The 17,930-nt window shown below is 37.3% G+C and overlaps 2 protein-coding genes and 2 non-coding genes across 7 annotated transcripts in view; all 4 read right to left on the reverse strand.

The window, feature by feature from the left end:
* Positions 1–767: 767 nt before the first annotated feature.
* Positions 768–9,355, reverse strand: mat2b (methionine adenosyltransferase 2 non-catalytic beta subunit methionine). 4 transcript variants are annotated; one of them, XM_067375671.1, is made up of 7 exons: positions 9,244–9,355; positions 5,603–5,797; positions 5,353–5,467; positions 5,132–5,278; positions 4,809–5,005; positions 4,497–4,610; positions 768–1,646 (listed from the first exon to the last, which is right to left on the reverse strand). In XM_067375671.1, the coding sequence occupies exons 1-7, from the start codon at positions 9,271–9,273 to the stop codon at positions 1,470–1,472; spliced, it is 975 nt and encodes a 324-aa protein (XP_067231772.1). In that variant the 5' UTR covers positions 9,274–9,355; the 3' UTR covers positions 768–1,469. The 4 variants fall into 4 exon arrangements, with proteins under 4 accessions (XP_067231772.1, XP_067231770.1, XP_067231773.1 ...); XM_067375669.1 differs by lacking the exon at positions 9,244–9,355 and adding an exon at positions 8,475–9,186 and having other exon boundaries at positions 770–1,646; XM_067375672.1 differs by having other exon boundaries at positions 782–1,646; positions 4,809–5,002.
* Positions 9,356–9,675: 320 nt separating this feature from the next.
* trnav-aac (transfer RNA valine (anticodon AAC)) lies at positions 9,676–9,748 on the reverse strand. Its single transcript has one exon. It is a non-coding gene; the product is annotated as a tRNA-Val (tRNA).
* Positions 9,749–10,254: 506 nt separating this feature from the next.
* On the reverse strand, positions 10,255–10,327 carry trnav-cac (transfer RNA valine (anticodon CAC)). Its single transcript has one exon. It is a non-coding gene; the product is annotated as a tRNA-Val (tRNA).
* Positions 10,328–14,647: 4,320 nt separating this feature from the next.
* Positions 14,648–17,930, reverse strand: part of LOC137012084 (collagen alpha-1(XXIII) chain) — a 118,844-nt gene continuing 115,561 nt past the window's right edge. The window contains exons 20-30 of the mRNA XM_067375118.1: positions 17,812–17,901; positions 17,679–17,723; positions 17,537–17,593; positions 17,427–17,453; positions 17,258–17,326; positions 17,099–17,161; positions 16,979–17,005; positions 16,846–16,899; positions 16,571–16,657; positions 15,668–15,706; positions 14,648–15,058 (exon numbers count right to left, since the gene is read on the reverse strand). Of these exons, the coding sequence (XP_067231219.1) occupies positions 15,008–15,058; positions 15,668–15,706; positions 16,571–16,657; positions 16,846–16,899; positions 16,979–17,005; positions 17,099–17,161; positions 17,258–17,326; positions 17,427–17,453; positions 17,537–17,593; positions 17,679–17,723; positions 17,812–17,901 (609 nt within the window). The 3' untranslated portion in view covers positions 14,648–15,007. The remainder of the gene's footprint in view (positions 15,059–15,667; positions 15,707–16,570; positions 16,658–16,845; positions 16,900–16,978; positions 17,006–17,098; positions 17,162–17,257; positions 17,327–17,426; positions 17,454–17,536; positions 17,594–17,678; positions 17,724–17,811; positions 17,902–17,930) is intronic.

Below are 17,930 nucleotides of genomic sequence, written 5' to 3' on the forward strand. Positions count from 1 at the left end.
TTGGCAAGATGTCACATGATTTATTAGGAATTCAGTTTATAATGATTGTGTGTTGTATTGGAAGGATGTGGTACTAGGTTTTTGTTTGGCTATGAGCAATCTAAAAAAAAGTCAGTTTTATGTTATTAATTTGATCTTGTTACTAGCTAAAACCACATTCATAAATCTATATATCTAAATACTAAACCTCTTTTTCTTGTTTTTATAAAAGAATTTGGAAAATACCTCACTTCAATTAAATTGTCTGAAGAAAAAAAAAAAAAAAAATGCCTGAAATGTTTAATTACACAAGTTTATCACTGACGTTTCGTAGTAAGTATATTCTTAATACTAAAATAAAATAGTCGGGTCTGTCGTGTCATTTTGAGTTCTGAAACTTATAGAAAATTATGCGTGTTTTGGCATATCCTATTTTCAGAAATAAGCGCAGGTACTTTTTCTTAATATTATACGTTGATTACACAATGACAAGACAATTAACATGATCTAAATAATAATAATAATAAATAACAGGATGATGAACAAGAAAGAAATAAGATCAGTGATTCACTGCCCAGTGAAGGATTGAGAGCAAACTGATGCTTTTGAAACATCTTTTGAACATTTTAATGATCTATTACTGTAATTTTATCCAACAGGATGGAATGTTTTTAAAGTGATACAAACTAACTAATAAAACAAAACCTTACAGAATTTATAAAATTAATAAGTAATAGCCCATGTCACTTCTTGGAGTAATTAAGGAACTGGCTTTTGTTGGTTAAAGGGATTCAACAGAATTGTGAAATTGAGGAAACAGTCATTTATGTGGTTAAAACTGAGTTTACTTGAAATATTTACGGAAACATTTACAGTATTTAGATGTTAATACAATAATAATGAGGCAGGGTTACTAGCATACTTTTTAAGCCATAATATCTTCTGGAACAAACTAGTATAATGGTTGTACCTTTTGTGGTCATCCAAGTGTTTGTAGCCTTATCTATTCTTAAATAACACTGTTACCTGTTATAAAGTATATGAGGAAAAAATCTTTAATCATCAAGAAAGGCTCGATTTTAACGTCCTGATACTTAATTTATGCATTCTCTTTTATTATTATTTTATTTATTTATTTATTTATTTTTATTTAAAGAAAGAAAGAACTGCAGTAATTGAGGATATCATCTGTTCCTTTATCAAACATTCTTGTCTTCAACTTTTCATTTACATAAACTAATACAACTTAGGAAAAAAAAACAAAAAAAAAAACAAATATAGTTGAGGACTCAATAATCCATAGTGCAATCCACACAAAAACACATAAAGGTGAAATACCTGTATACTTCAACATCAAACAAAGCTGCAGGACTTAAAGAGCAACGACCTGTTATAAAATAGGACTGATGCTTCAGTGAAATATTTAAATGCTAAACATTTAAAGAGTGTGGCCCTTGTTTTCTTCTGGAGTTTGGGATATAGTTGTTGCCTTAATGAAAGACGGTCTGCCTCCATCGTTTGTCATGCTGGAAGGGCCATAGGCTGTCCCTTATGGCAGTCTTGAAAGGGGTGGACTCCACACTCAGGCCGAGGAGCTCCAAACGTGAGCACTCTAACTGGGCGTTTTGTGGCCTCTGAGCTCCTGCTCCAGCAGGCTGCTCTGTCATCTACACACACAAACAGATTATCACATTAAATAACTAAACAGATAGTACTAAACACCAAGACTGGAGTCAAGAAGTAGGGCGGTGAAATATTTTTCACTATAAAAGGGGTATGTTTACATGAACATTCCACATATAGCTATAATATGCATTTGGTTAAAGGAATGTATATACAGACTGTACCAGGGTCAGAAATTAGCCCCTTCTATTAAGGGGCAATATTTGCCCCCTGGTCAATACAATTTTAACAACAAAAGTTATCTTTACATGGCAAAGATGGACAGAAGCTGCATCTGACATGCCATGTTAGTTTATTTACACAGACTGTTTAATGCTGCTCAGAGGTGGAATACACATATTCAGACAACATTTCCATAATGTAAATAGACTACATAAAGTATATAAATCATAAAATTAAAAAAATAAACAGGAATTCATTACAGGGTGATGGTAGGGCTACAATATTATTAAAATAATCATTATTGTTGAATATTTCTCTTGATTTTGTAATAATTATTAGTTATGTTGATTAATAGAACATAAATAATGTTTTTATTTGTTTGGAAACAGCAAGTCATATAGAGGGTATTCATGTGACGTCATCGTGACTGAGTGGCAAAAAGACTGAGTTGCAGCATTAGTTTTCAGCATGAATTCTGCAAAAAACACCAAAACACATCTAAAACAGGAACGAGCTGTGCGATTGACTGCACAGATAGTTTTGACAAGAAAATTATAGGTATATTTTTACAGACTGCTGAAAGCTGCAGAAAAGAGAAGCAAATGGATCGCTGCAATTGACAAAAACAACTGAACTCCAGGCAGAGAAACATGAATTTGCAGTTATCATTTTGTGTTTCGAGGTAAAATGATACCCTGTATATTGTTATACATTGTATTGACAACTTATATTCTGCATAACTGGATGTTTAAAAAAACAAAAACAAACAAACAAACAAAAAAAACAATATACACAACTATACAAGTTTTAGGGCTAGACGACATGACGATTATATATATATATATATATATATATATATATATATATATATATATATATATATATATATATATATATATATATATATATATCCCCCTTTTGCTGCCAAAACAGCCCTGACCAATCAAGGCATGGACTCCTCTAGACCCCTGAAGGTGTGCTGTTGTATCTGGCACCAAGATGTTAGCAGCAGATCCTTTAAGTCCTGTAAGCTGTGAGGTGGAGCCTTCATGGATTGGACTTGTTTGTTCAGCACATCCCACAGATGCTCGACTGGATTGAGATCTGGGGAATTTAGAGGCCAAGTCAACACCTCAAACTCGTTGTTGTGCTCCTCAAACCATTCCTGAACCAGTGGCAGGGTGCATTATCCTGTTTAAATAGGCCACAGCCACCAGGAATTGCTGCTTCCATGAAAGGGTGTACATGGTCTGCAACAATGCTTAGGTAGGTGGTACGTGTCAAAGTAACATCCACATGGATGGCAGGAGCAGGACCTAAGGTTTCCCAGCAGAACATTGCCCAAAGCATCACACTGCCTCCACCGGCTTGCCTTCTTCCCATAGTGCATTCTGGTGCCATGTGTTCCCCAGGTAAGCGATGCACATGCACCCGGCCATCCACATGATGTAAAAGAAACGTGATTCATCAGACCTGGCCACCTTCTTCCATTGCTCCGTGGTCCAGTTTTGATGCTCACGTGCCCACTGATGGCGCTTTCAGCAGTGGACAGGGGTCAGCATGGGCATCCTGACTGGTCTGCGGCTGTGTACCCCCATATGCTACAAACTGTGATGAACTGTGTATTCTGACACCTTTCTATCAGAACCAGCATTAACTTCTTGAGCAATTTGAGCTACAGTAGCTCATCTGTTGGATTGGACCACACGGCCAGCCTTCACTCCCCACATGCATCAGTGAGCCTTGGCCTCCCATGACCCTGTCGCCGGTTCATCACTGTTTCTTCCTTGTACCACTTTTGATAGATCCTGACCACTGCAGACCGGGAACACCCCACAACAGCTGCAGTTTTGGAGCTGTGAATCAGTCCTCTAGCCATCACAGTTTGGCCCTTGTCAAACTCACTCAAATCCTTATTCTTGCCCATTTTTCCTGCTTCAGAATGATCACTTGAATGTTCACTTGCTGCCTAATATATCCCACCCACTAAAAGATGCCATGATGAAGAGATAATCAGTGTTATTCACTTCACCTGTTAGTGCTCATAATGTTATTCCTGATAGGTGTATAAAGTGTTCACAGGCAAATGTGCTTTATGTATTTCCCTGGCATCAAGAAACTTGATTCCTAGCTGCATGTCAATATCCATGGATTACTGGATCTTTGGTAAGTTGTAATGAACACTATATCGAGTCCAACCTTTAGTTTAACTGATAATCGTTTGTTTTACTTGCGTTTTCGCAAGTTAAATCCAGTCATGCAGCAGAATCTTTTGCCATTCAGTCTGGCTGAGGGGAAAAGTGACGTCAATGCATACCCTCTATTCTTGTAGGCTACACAGACAAAACAAGCTAAGAACCATTTATGAATTAGTTTATTCCTTTTACATATTAGAAAATAAAGACTTGGTTATTTTAATAGCACAAAAAACAATACAGTTATTCAAATTGGGATTAAATTATATACAGAAACGAGCAAAGAACTCACTTTAAATGAAACACTCGTAATACATTTTGGGGCATTTTGGGCCTCTTTATCATGAATTCGGGGGGCATTTTGTTAATTTTGGTTGCATTTTTGACCCAAGCCCCCATTAATTTCCGACTGTAGGAAGGACAGAGGATATGATGATGGTCTCTTTTCAGCACACAGTTTATTCTTTTTTTACTCACTGGTATTAGATGACTGCTAGGCAAGTTGAAAGCATCTGCAATTGCACAGGCTATCTCATATTTGGTCATCTGCTCTTTGGCAGAGTAATGGAAGATTCCACGCAATGATGGATCCTGAGGGCAACAGAAACACACTGTATTGAATTAAGTGGTTAAGTTGATTCTGGACTTTATAAGCTCCAGTAGAACATGTATTGTGCATGCATTGTCTACTTGGGGACACCAAAGTGATTTTGGTGACTTTTCAATCCAGCCCTTGACCTAAATTGAGCTTGACACCCCTGCTATAAAGTATACACCAAAGGGGCTCACCTGAAGGGCTCTCTCTGCCATGTTCCGACAGACACGTGCCACATCATTAGTGTAGGTGGGGAAGCGTTGCTGACAGTGGTCTATGGTGCAACTCTCGGCTCCCTCCTGAACACGGTCCCACAAAACGGTCACTGCGCTCTCTTCAGCCTTCTCCACCTCTCCAAACAGAATGGGCACTCGCAGTATTGCTGCACCTGCTCAGAGCAAACAGAGATTGATTTTAAAGGGAACATACATGTTATGCTCTACTAATATTATGTCTCATGTCTCAACAAGACAGAACTAGCAGATCCTTTCAGATGTGGTTGAAAAACAGAACATACCTGGGCAGTGTCTGAGAATCTCCCTTTCACCCTCTAGCTTGGACTTCCCATACAAATTCAAAGGATTGGGGGCATCGTTTTCTCCATAGGGAGGATTACGTCCATCAAATACATAATCTGTGCTGATGTAGATGAGGAAGATGCCACCTGTGAAAAGGGATTACTTTAACAAGAAATGTAGCATTTTTAACCATATCTAACAGATGCGTCACTTAACTGACCTGTTTCTTTGGCCAGAGTAGTGCATGCGTGCACATTCAGGTTCATGGCTGCTTCAGTATGACGCTCCACCACGTCCGGCCTCCTCTCAGCAGCACAGTGCACAATAACATGAGGCTGACATTCACAAAATGGAGAAAAACACTTTGACACATCAAGCATGTACTGTATGAAAAAAATGTGTTGGTGGTAGGAGGGCAGCAGTGGGTGATCTTACTGGTTAGGGTAATAATGTGATGGAGCGCAAGTTACCTGAAAGCCCTGAATGACCCCACGCACTGCGTCTTCATCTAAGAGATTACACTTCAGGAAGCAAGGCCGGGCACGGTTGTAGCCACACCCCAAAGCATCCCAGTCATTGTTCTTGAACTCCTTATAAACAGCACGGCCCAGTAGCCCTGTTGCACCAGTTACAAGCACACGCCGGTATGGTGTGTAGACTTCATCCTAAATGACAGAATAGTATACATACATACATAGCAGAGGTGTAGTGTCGTAGTACTCAAGACCGGTCTTAAGACCATTTTTTGGAAGGTCTTAGTCTTAGCCGCATTTGGTCTCGGTCTTGTCTTGGTCTCAGACTAAAAGGACTCAGGATTTTATTTGAAGACCGGTCAAGACCACAACTGCGGGGATATCGCTAAATTGTCATTGCATTGTCTGATTTCTTTGTTAACATCATTAATTTGATTGGATGTAAAACTTCCTGCTTCAAATGCAATCAATAGCTTATTTCTAATTTCATTTATTTTGTTTCTGTTGTGCCGGGTCACAAATCAACAAGGGATTGTGTCAAAAATGTCACCAAAAAATAAATACAAATGCCTACAAAATTCAATATATGATTGCAAAAAAAGTACTTGTATAAGATCTTTATATTTATATTATGACATGATATAATTAAGCAATATCACAAGAAAGAGGGCTGTTTTCACAAATATGAGCACAATTGCAAATGTGACATTGACTTTTTACAGATGTTCAATAAACAAAAGTTTATTTTTAAAACATTAATTTCAACATTATTTATGCACTTATAATTGTACCAATTCAGATGCAACTTCTGTTCCACCTCTGCAGGGTAAAGATGAATTTTGTTGTTAGAGATTTCAATTGATTGGTAACAGCTCTATAGATAATAATCGATAATTATTATTGATTAAAAATAAGACATTTCTCAGGCAGTAAATGTGGATCTTTTAGATGAATTTGAGGAGTGCTAGTCTGGTCTTGGTCTTGACTCGGTCTCGACTTACCTTGTTCTTGGTCTTGGTCTCAACCCCCCAAAGTCTTGGTTTTGTCTTGGTCTCAGATTAGGTGGTCTTGACTATAACACTACAGAGGTGTCTATTCGTTATTTTTATCTGCAAGATGCTAGGATTTTTCAGAGCTTTTGCTCATCTGCAATATGCCTTTAAAATGTTTCCTGTCAGATGTTAAAATGTCTTAAAGATGTGTATGGTTTAAAATGTATGTAAAACTGCTTGTTTAAAGATGTTTGTCTGATGTTTGTAGACAACAAATGCTTTATAAATTAAGCGTTCTTTAGACATGTATATGAATGTTTTCTTAATTATTCATAAATTGTTGCAAATCAATCCTTGGGAAAAGTTTCATAAAACAATACATCGTTGTGCCCATAAAGTTTTTATTTATTTATTTATTATTATTTATGTCAGGTCCGAGATGTGATTGACACAACTGAAAACCAATGAGAGCCGCCCGTCACAGACCTGAACACGCCCCCACACAACATCATTGGCAGATGATGTCAATTCGTCATGTCTAATAACAACTGACGGAAAAAGCCCTTGTCGACGAGTTAATAAGGTTAAGAAAGGTAAGATATTACAATGTTCTTGAGAAGTTTATATGAATCATCTATCGTCGTGTTGATGAACTGTGTTACTGAAGTTAAAGTTAAGTGGAGTGCGTGGGGACCAGACAATTTACCTCAGACGTCGATTGTTTTATTATGAGGTAAATTGTACTTTATATTTTGTTATTTGAAAGATGTCATGTTGTTAATTGAAATTAGTATTGTTTGTTGTGTTTAAATGACAATTTAGTCAACTTTTTAGTCCAAGAAGTGGATGTTTTCAACTGAGTAGGCCTATCTTATTTTTTCTATTATAGGCTATAGTACACATATTCTGCACTAAGCTAATGGCAATATAGATGGTAACATTTGGAAATGGCCTTTAAAAATACATTTGTGTTAAACTAGCATCGCTTTCAGCCTCGCACGTGTGCACACACCCCTAACCTTCCTTAAACAGCTAGTCCTCTAAAATGAAAGAACGGGAAGAAAAAAAAAAAATAATAATTTTTTTTTTTTTTTTTTTTGCAAACGTTTGAAACCTACAGGCTCACTGACTCTCGAATGTTCTCGATGCTGTTGTACAGTTGATGCTGAAACTGCAGTGCTCAGGTGTCTTAGTTTAGCGCCACACTCAGGATATTTAGTGGAACTACAGCTGGGTTGGATTTTTGTTGTAGAAAGTTCTCATTAGATGTTCACAGTCCATTTCTGTAGGTGTGTAAACGTTATTGCCATGAATAAATATGCATGTATATGTGTGTATATATATATATATATATATATATATATATATATATATATATATATAGCTCCAGTCAGAATTTAAAATCGCATTTTATTGACTTTAAGTTGGTTAAGATTAAATTTGGGTTTTCCATTGTTTTGTATCTGCTCTCAAGCACACTGTAACCTTAAATTTGACTTTAATTTAGACGCTTAAAAAGAGGTTTAATGGGATTAACAGAGGGTTTAAATGCATAAACGACACACACAGCGTCTCACAGCGGTTTAATATACCAACATTTAAACATAAGCACTGTGTGTCAAATTTCTCAGGAAGGCACTCATATCCCTTCTACTTTAAAGTGATGGCAAATTATACACAATTCAAACATGATTTGCGTTCTGGAAACTGAAACTAAACTACGCGATAACAATAACATGATTTGTATTTCTTTTTGTATCAAACAGGGAAATGACCGCAGAACGGCTCTCCCTGGATTATAATGAATTAATTTGAAATAAAGTTGCTTTGGCTTGTATATCATGAAGGAGCTTTCTGAAATGGTCTAACAGTCTTACCTGAACAAGCTCAACGTGCCCGGGTTTGAAATGTATCTTAAGCTCTTTATCTCTGATACTCATTTCAGTGTGGCTACAGTTATCATATCCTGGAGGAGAGACCTCTATTTCTAATGCGCCACTCAATCCTTAAACCCTCTTGGAACGGCTGGCTCGTGCTGTCAAATTAGGCCCGCGTCCGATATGATCTATAGAACATACGCACGTAACGCTGACGTGTGTTTGTGTTCTGCAGATCAGTGAATCTCTATTCCATCCGTGCAATGTAAACAGCGGCTTTTGACCCAAACAAAGACACATGTTCTAGCGCATCATAGCTGCGCACTTTTGCGCAGTTCTTATTATGCGGCTGAGTTTCGCTTTAGTTCTCGTCAGCTGTTTCGTCTGAAAGCATCTAAGGCTATCATCAATATAATATATCAGAACATTCGCAAGTGAATATGACAAAATACTGAAACACTCTATAGGAGTAAAACTTTAAAGTAGATTAATGGCAGAATGACTTCCTCACAATAGACCTCAAGCCGCCGATGCAAAGATAATGGCTATAAAATGATTCAAAACAGCCTGAACTTGCACAAATTTCGTTTTCTCTATGGAACGCAGATTTCTAAAAAATGAACGTCTGTTAAATAAACATTTTACCAAAGAATATGATTAATATGACTGTTTTATTAGCTTCGTACAGAGATGCAGCTGAAATCCTAAAGAACATATGCTGAGGTTCATTTAAATCACACACATGCCATTTAAGGCATCTGAAATTTACCTGATCATCCCCGTAGTTAAAACCAGGCATATTTGGATTATATGTAGGTGTAGTGTGAAGCCTTCAGCATGAATATGAAAATGTCATTTCAAGTCCTTGTTCTGCAGCTGCAGTGCTGATTTCAAAATAAAAGTCTGTCCGTGTTTGTATAGAAGTCCCAACTACGAATGTATTTGCGTGCGTTTTTTATTTGTTTATTGTTTTTAAAGAGAAAACAACAGTTAAGTAATTACAAAACTTGATGTTTAGGAAATTTTACTGTTGTGTTTTGCTTTTTAGGAATTAGTGGGAGGGGTATCAAGGTATTTCTGTTGTTTGTTGTTTAACTGTTTTTTTTTTTTTTTATGTTTTTTCTCGTTTATTTAACTGCACTTTGAGTGTAAGTGTTTTATGAAAGTAGTGATACTTAAAAATAAAAAAATAAAAAAAAGTTGTTTCCGCCCGGTTTCGAACCGGGGACCTTTCGCGTGTTAGGCGAACGTGATAACCACTACACTACGGAAACACTGTGCTAGGGGTTATGGGTAATCCTGGTTTTCTTAACTGCACTGTACTGTGTTTACTACATAAAACAAGCCTATATAATAGTGTACATTAATCAAAACGTAACACAAGAAAGTAACTATCATCAACTATGATTTGTCAGTCTAATACTATATTTTATTGATGAATTATGTTTACATCTTGGTAAGTGATGTTGCATATCTGCTGTGATCTGCACAGTTTCTTTATTCTTGTTCCTTTTTTTTAATAGTGCATGTTTTTGTTTTTTTTTTGTTTTTTTACTCCACTCAAAATTAGACTTGTGGTTCTTTTTATACCCCTTTGTCCACCATCTGATTCCAATTGCTGAAAATTATGTGTTGGGTGTTCATTTCGTAATAATATTTTCATAGCATTTTTCATTGGAATCAATTGGTATAGTACTATTAAATATATCAGTAAAGATAGGCGGTACAACTAAATGTTGGTTTAAACATTTTTCTTTAAAACAGTAAAAAGGTAAATACTTGTTTCCGCCCGGTTTCGAACCGGGGACCTTTCGCGTGTGAGGCGAACGTGATAACCACTACACTACGGAAACCACATGTGTATTGGAGTCTGCATATGCTCTTATGTTCATATCTGATAATGACTGAAACACTGGCATAGTTTCACAGACAGGGCTTAGCCTAAACCAGGATTAGGCCTTAGTTATTAGGATGCAATTATGATATTTAAGTAGTAGTAGTTTTATAAACATACACTAAAAAATAAAAACATTACTGGTGTGCATCTTGAGACAAAACAATGGCACTGACAAATTTTAAGATATGTCAGTGCAAGTTGGTTTCAGTTAAAACAGCTCAAACATGCATTTCAGTCTAGGACTAGCTTAAAGAGTTAGTTCACCCAAAAATGAAAATTCTGTCATTTATTACTCACCCTCATGTCATTCCACACCCGTAAGACAATGAATCAGTGTATCGAATCATGATTCGGATCGCGTGTCAAACTGCCAACGGCTGAGCTCACATGATTTTGGCACTTCGAATAGCAGATTCAATACACTGATTCATTGTGCTCTGATGCTTTCTGAAGCAGTGTTTTGAAATCGGCCATCACTAAATAAGTCGTTATTTTGTTTTTTGTTTTTTGGCGCTCCAAAAATATTCTCGTCACTTTATAATATTAATATTGAACCACTGTACTCACATGAACTGATTTAAATATGTTTTTAGTACCTTTATGGATCTTGAGAGAGGAAATGTCATTGCTCCCTATGGAGGCCTCACTGAGACATCGGATTTCAACTAAAAGATCTTAATTTGTGTTCCGAAGATGAACGAATGACTTATGGGTGTGGAACGGCATGAGGGTAAGTAATAAATGACAGAATTTTCATTTTTGGGTGAACTAACCCTTTAAGCTATGTTTGTGAAACCGGGTATAATTTTTCTGAGCATGTACCAGTAAAAGTTGCTTGTGTGTTTTTGATTTGTAGCTACACATAATGGAGTATTAGTATTATAATAAGCAACAGATTCAACTGCATTAGCATTTTCTGCATTAATGAAACATCCATTTACTGGAAATTTGTTGCACCAAGGCTAAACAGACACTTAAAGGGTTAGTTCACCCAAAAAGGAAAATTCTGTCATTTATTACTCACCCTCATGCTGTTCCACACCCGTAAGACCTTCGTTAATCTTCGGAACGCAAATTGTGAGTACAGTGGTTCAATATTAAAGCAGAACTAAGTAACACAATCTCGCCTCATGTCCACGTTCACGCGAGAGTGACAGAATGCTTTACGGTAATTCAAAAACAATGTATATTTATTTATAAGACAATTTCGAAAATTACCCACCTCCATCGAGATTTTGTGTACTGTATTTGCAAAACTGCTGCGCTGGTGAGCGTTGTAGTCGTTGTAGTCCAGAGCTGCGCTTGGAGTATTTACGACAGTGTGATTCACTGAAGGAACCTGTAGGGGGAGCTTCACAAATCTTACTGAGTTCCACTTTAATATTATAAAGTGACGAGAATATTTTTGGTGCGCCAAAAAACAAAATAATGACTTATAGTGATGGCCGATTTCAAAACACTGCTTCAGGAAGCTTCGGAGCATAATGAATCAGCGTGTCGAATCAGCGGTTCGGAGCGTCAAAGTCACGTGATTTCAGCAGTTTGGCGGTTTGACACACGATCCGAATCATGATTCGATACGCTGATTCGTACGCTGAACATTATTTACCAATGAGCTGCATTAAGCAGTCTATGTAAATGTGTCTAAAAAATACCACTTCAGATGGAGCTTCTGTGGTGGAAAGATTGATTTTTTTTTTTTTTGATAGGTAACAGTCTGATTGGGTCTTATTGTTTTAACTGAATTTGTTTAACATTTAAAAACAAATTCTGTTTTAATTTAAGAAATTGATGAAATCTGATGCATACATTTAATAAAATTAGAAAAAAAAAATTGCTCTTATAATGGTAAAAATGTTTATTTAAAAAATTTAAAAGGGGAAAATATCGCCCTGCAATGGGAAAATTAGTGTCTGTTATTGATCAGAAAGTGCTCTTAAATTTTTGACTGTGCTCTTAATTTGTTTTTATTAGGAGCACAAGTGCTCCTAAAGAAAAATGTAAGTGTAGAGCACTGAACACAAGTATGCAAACCAGAATATTTGGCTATATAGCTTAAAGTCCCCCTGTAGTCAATTATTTTATCACTTAAAACTCATTTTGATCACCATAATGACATATTTAAACATTTTTTTCCAGTGAAAAAATTATCTTCATGCCTTAAAATAGCTTGAATGTAACTCTACACCCATACTCGCTCAGGCCAGCTCAGAAAGTCTACTGTTGCTGTAGTGATGAGCAATTTGCTGTTTGTGTAGTGAATATTTAAAGCTGCAGTCTCTAGCGGTTAATAAACAGAACTGCACATGTCTTGCGGAAGAACATTGTAGCCGGAGCTACTTTTCTCCGTGTATGTCTATGGCGAGTCACGCAGTTACTGTGATACTTTGCGGAGGGTCCTACCAGTCGGGTCTTGTACAGTTTCTTTATATAATCTTTGTAAGTTTTGAAAACAGAAAAGGTTACGGACAGCAGCTTTAAGAAAAATACTTGTTTCTCTTCATATATTCAGTTTAACAGCTGTGTAACTGAACTGCTCACAATTGAATTGGTAAAACGTCTTTGCAAAAGACGTTTGGGCTGCATTCGTTTGGACTGCTCTCTCACTGCGATTTCTCAGTAAAACAGACAGTATCTAGGGAACAAGCAGTGCTGTTTTTCTGCCGTTTTCCTCTGTGAGCGTGTTAAATTGATGTATGACAAATTTGTTGCTTTTTGGAGTTTTCAGATTTAATGATGTCTAGTGATAGAGCTACACTCGTTCTGCGGTAGTGTTGCTCTCAGTGATGGTCCAAAAGGTGTGCAATAGTTAGGCTATATATATGCTTTTTTAACCAGTTTGGGCATTTTTATTCTGATTGAGGTGTTTACATGGAGCATTTTCATTCGGATTGGACTTTTAAACCGATTACAATGCTTCATGTAAACACACCTACTGAGGGTGCTTCTGAAATTCGTGAGGGTTAATGATATGGTGAAGCCCACTGGCACGTTGTCTTGATGGTTACAAGGTAGTCTGCGACGTCACAAACACCAGCGATTTCAAACCACGGGTTTTTTTTTTTCCCTGCAGGTTTAAACATAAAATACTCAGCATTGACTTATGAATTTGCACATATTAAAAACACCACATAGACATATAAACAGCATTAAAAACTTTTTTATTTTTACCACAGGGGGTCTTTAACTTTATCAGAAGTGCTTGATGTGCTTTACTGTGGCAGTAGCACACCTCAGTACTCAAGGGCGCAGTAGAGTTACCTTCAAATGTTTGTGCTTGACGTGTTTTTGTTTCAGATGTCATGTTATTAAGGTAGCTAAGTAAAAAAATATAAAGTTCTCATCAAAGTCTGACACATTTGGCATCACATGGACAGGTGAAACCGAGCTTGTGGAGATAGAAATATTTGGATTGATGTACTTGTGTAAAGTATGTTTTGGGTGCAAAATTTTTTTGGAGGTCTCCTACAATAGGTTTATATCCTAGGTAAAAAAAACAAAAACAAAAAAAATCTCATAATATACATCACCTTTTTTCTCACAGTATCTAAAAGATGTTTGATAAAGGATTCAGTCTCTCTAAACCCCTCATTTCCAAGGGCCTACACTGTTCTGATTGGTCAGATGGCCCAGTCTGTTGTGATCATCTACTGCTTGTAGCGTGTGTTGAAAACCAAACACCCATTACCAGAATATCTGACGAGGGCAGCTGATGCATTTTATGGACTGTGTCCACGTGAGGTAAGCAGACTAAAGAGTATTAGGAATAATATAGGATAAAGTTAGGAGAAAATTATCAATTTATAGTGGTGCCAATGTGAAACAAAGATGGATAGATGGGGGAAATATTAAAAACGCACGCATGTTATTCAGTTGTGTTATTATGATGGTGCACATTTGCTCATTTCATTCAGTTTTGTTGAAAAGTCAGTGTTGAATAAAAAGCATTTTTTTATCATATGTCACATACCGATTTATATCATAATGTCACATCTCACCTCAAGGATGTTACAACTGACCCAGACTATGGGGTGAATTGTAACAGAAATGTCAAAAATGTTACAACCATCCTCGGTCTCCCTCTATTTTTTATTTATTTATTTTTTTCTTCTCGAAATAGACTTTTTATTTATTTATTTATTTTAATAAAATTTGAACAAAACGGAATGAGGGAAAAACAGTTGATCATAAAACAATGCACAGTACAAAGTTATTCACACAATAAGTCATACTAGCCTTTAATAAAAATTATCCATTTTATTTACACAAACTTCATATAATGCTCAATGGGGATGAATGATCATTGAATAAAAGACCAAAAGTAGTTTTATTCAGTGAGGATTCTTATAAACGGACAGACTTAAAACAACTTTTACATGATATCAGTTATACTTTTTTACCACCACTCCACTGTTGTATTTTAGAGAGCAATAGAACAAAAGATAGTATGCTGTTTCCTATTGACCAAGTGAAAAGAGTTTCCTGAGTACAGATTTGTCCATATGTACACCAGTACACTTCCAGTGCAATGTCCACATCACATTCCTTCCTGTAGTACAGGCGAGCCCTTTCATTTGAAACATCCAGTTGAACTTTGGCAAAGCGTTCTCACTCCATGTAGCCCATTCAGTGTCCTTTAGGGCTGAGACGGGTGCTTGGCCTTGCCGCCCTGCCCTGAAGCCTCGTCCTTTCAAAGCAAATATTTAATGAAGAATGGATGGGGTTGGTTCAAATGGCACCCAGAAAAGTAAGACAGTCAGTGAAGAACATCATTTGAAGTCATATATGCAGACGCAGTGGTCAGTCTGTTAGAAAGTTCAGGGTTATATTGGTATAAGACCCATTCTCTCCTTAAGGACATCAGCAGCATTCTCTGTGCATCCACAAGCATTGAGTTCATGTCTCTTCTCAATATCAGTACAGTCTCAGCACCTATGATGCTCTCTTCATTGCTTTTCTACACTTGTTATTGTGGCAGTGGAGACCCCCTCTTTTGTTAATGCAGCGATACAGACATTATTTTTGCAGGGGCTCCTGTATGAAAATCCAATTTATTAAATAAGAGATTACAAAAAAATTGGAAGAAAAAAGCAAATGTTACTTGCAAAATATATATCAATATGTACAAATTTCCATGCTCCAGGTTAGTCATTACTGCAAGAAAGCAATAGGAGAAAACTGTTAGGAGACACACACAAGAAGCAGTCATAATGCAATGTCCTCATTATTATGGCAAGGATGTTGGAAAAACTAGCAGGACTCATAGTTTCCACACATGACACTTTTATAATTATACCTTATGCCAGCATCCTGGTATGGGCAATCCATCTCGCCCCTGTCAATAAAGAAGAGAAGAAAATCAATGATTTGTTTAAAAGTTCTTACTGATGGGGTGGGAAGGAATAAGAAATCACAGATGAAGCCTGCCACCAATGATTATGTGAGACCGAAGGAAGCATGCTAACCCACTGAGGAACAACTTGGGCAGTAAATCTGAACGTGAAACTCGGCACACATCATCACCACAGCTCAGACGGACAGCTCAGTTATTTCTCTCATGTGATCTATATTCTCACAGGGCAAGGCATAGATTTGATATGAACACTTATGCAGGAGTTAGAATTAGGGATAAGCTAGGATGGTGAACTAGTTGTCCATGAACCAATTAGAATATCCTCTTACACAATCAGTGTCTGGTTAAAAATTATGCTTCTTTGGCATCAACTAGATGTTGAAAGATGATAACTTTCATGATGTTAGAAAATGTGAAAAAGTTTTGTCCCTGGTAAGAATTCTGTTGTGTATGGGGCAAAACTTTGCTTTGCAAATTTAGAGATTATAAGAACACTTGTGATAAAGTAGTTCAGAAGCTCTGGTCTATGCCAAGCCTGAATCAGATCTCATGGTTGTGGACAGGGGAACCCACAGCACCAGGATGGAAACATCAAATGATGTGAGCGCAAACACAAGATAAAAAATACTGTACCAAAGGGCAGGGGGCATCTGATGGAGCCCTTGCCTCCCCACCATGTTCTCTAACCCCATTGGTGTCCTGTCAGTGAAACCTATGCATGTCAAATCCTAGCTGTAGTAAACTCATGCACACAGAGCTGAATTTGCCATTCACTTGCATAAAAGGGACAGAAAAGAACATTGCATTTATTTTTCCAAACAACATACACATGGTTTTATGACATACCACAGGACAAGGCTGATCAAGTCCTGGAGGTCCCTGCTCTCCCTTCTGCCCTTTCAGACCTTTCTTTCCTATTGAGCCTCTCTCACCCTGCATGGAGAGGTATGGTAAAAAAAGGAAAAAAAAATATTTTGAATAAAGCATGCGATTGCTGCTTATCACATAGTACTTGAACAGCTTACAGCAGACTTTATTGATTTTATAACAATATGCCATATATACAGTATTATCCACAATCAAACAGTAATTATTGAAAATAAAGTATTTGTTTATTTAACCTTCTCCCCCCTGTCTCCTCTGTCCCCCTTTTCTCCTTGAAGCCCTGGGAAACCCTGTTAAAGGAAAGCCATGTACAGTAAAATTACATCATATAGTCAAGTGTTTAACAAATATAGCACAAAAATCACTTACATCTAATCCTGGTTCACCTTGTTTGCCCTTGAAAACAAAACACAATGAGATAAGAAACAACATTCACATGGCTTGAAAGTGTTATTTGTCTTGTCTTTTTAAGGTGTACAAAACACTGACCTTTTCACCTTTTGCACCTGGCAGGCCTACCAAGCCATTAGACCCTGGAAAGCCTTGAAGACCCTAAGCACAACAAGAAGAATTGTATCTGTCCAGTCTTTTCACATCTATACAAGTCTTGGAGTGGTTTCTGCATATTGGTTTTGTAACAAAACTTACCCGTTGCCCAGCTGGACCTCTCTCCCCAGCGTCCCCCTTTTCTCCTTTAACTGCCTCACCAGGCTCTCCCTGTGTTGCATTATAAATTTATGTTAAACATTTCACTTCCCATGACCACAAAATGCACTAGAAAGGGTCATTCCTTTTCAGCAGAACTTCACAGTCTCACCTTGAGTCCAGGTAATCCATGATAGCCCTGGAAAAAAAAAAAAAATGGTTAGTCTTCTTAGCTTTCCTTAACAAAAAGCTTCTGAACTAGTAGTAAACTATTTTCCTTACAGCAGGTCCAGGGGGTCCAGGAGGCCCTGGTGGGCCAGGCAAAGAGATAATCTGGTCCTACAAGAAAGTTATCAAGGTCAGTTAAGACACATCTGGATTAGGTTCTTCATATTGTATTATGTAGAGTGTGCATTAAACTCACCAAATTGTCCTCAAGCCTAGAGTCTCCTTTTTGCCCTGCTGCCCCCTACAACACCATGATACAACAACAAAATCCTTGCATAATCCTTGCAAATATCAGTAAGCATCATATTCTATATGTTGTAAATACTCACTGAAGGCCCTGTGAGCCCAATATCCCCCTTTTCCCCTTTTGCTCCTGCTGCTCCAGGCTCTCCTGCATCACCTCTCTCTCCCTTATGGCCCTGGATGAGATGTCACACTATATAATGCA

The sequence above is a fragment of the Chanodichthys erythropterus genome, chromosome 22 (genome assembly GCF_024489055.1).
Source record: "Chanodichthys erythropterus isolate Z2021 chromosome 22, ASM2448905v1, whole genome shotgun sequence".
Taxonomy (NCBI): domain Eukaryota; kingdom Metazoa; phylum Chordata; class Actinopteri; order Cypriniformes; family Xenocyprididae; genus Chanodichthys; species Chanodichthys erythropterus.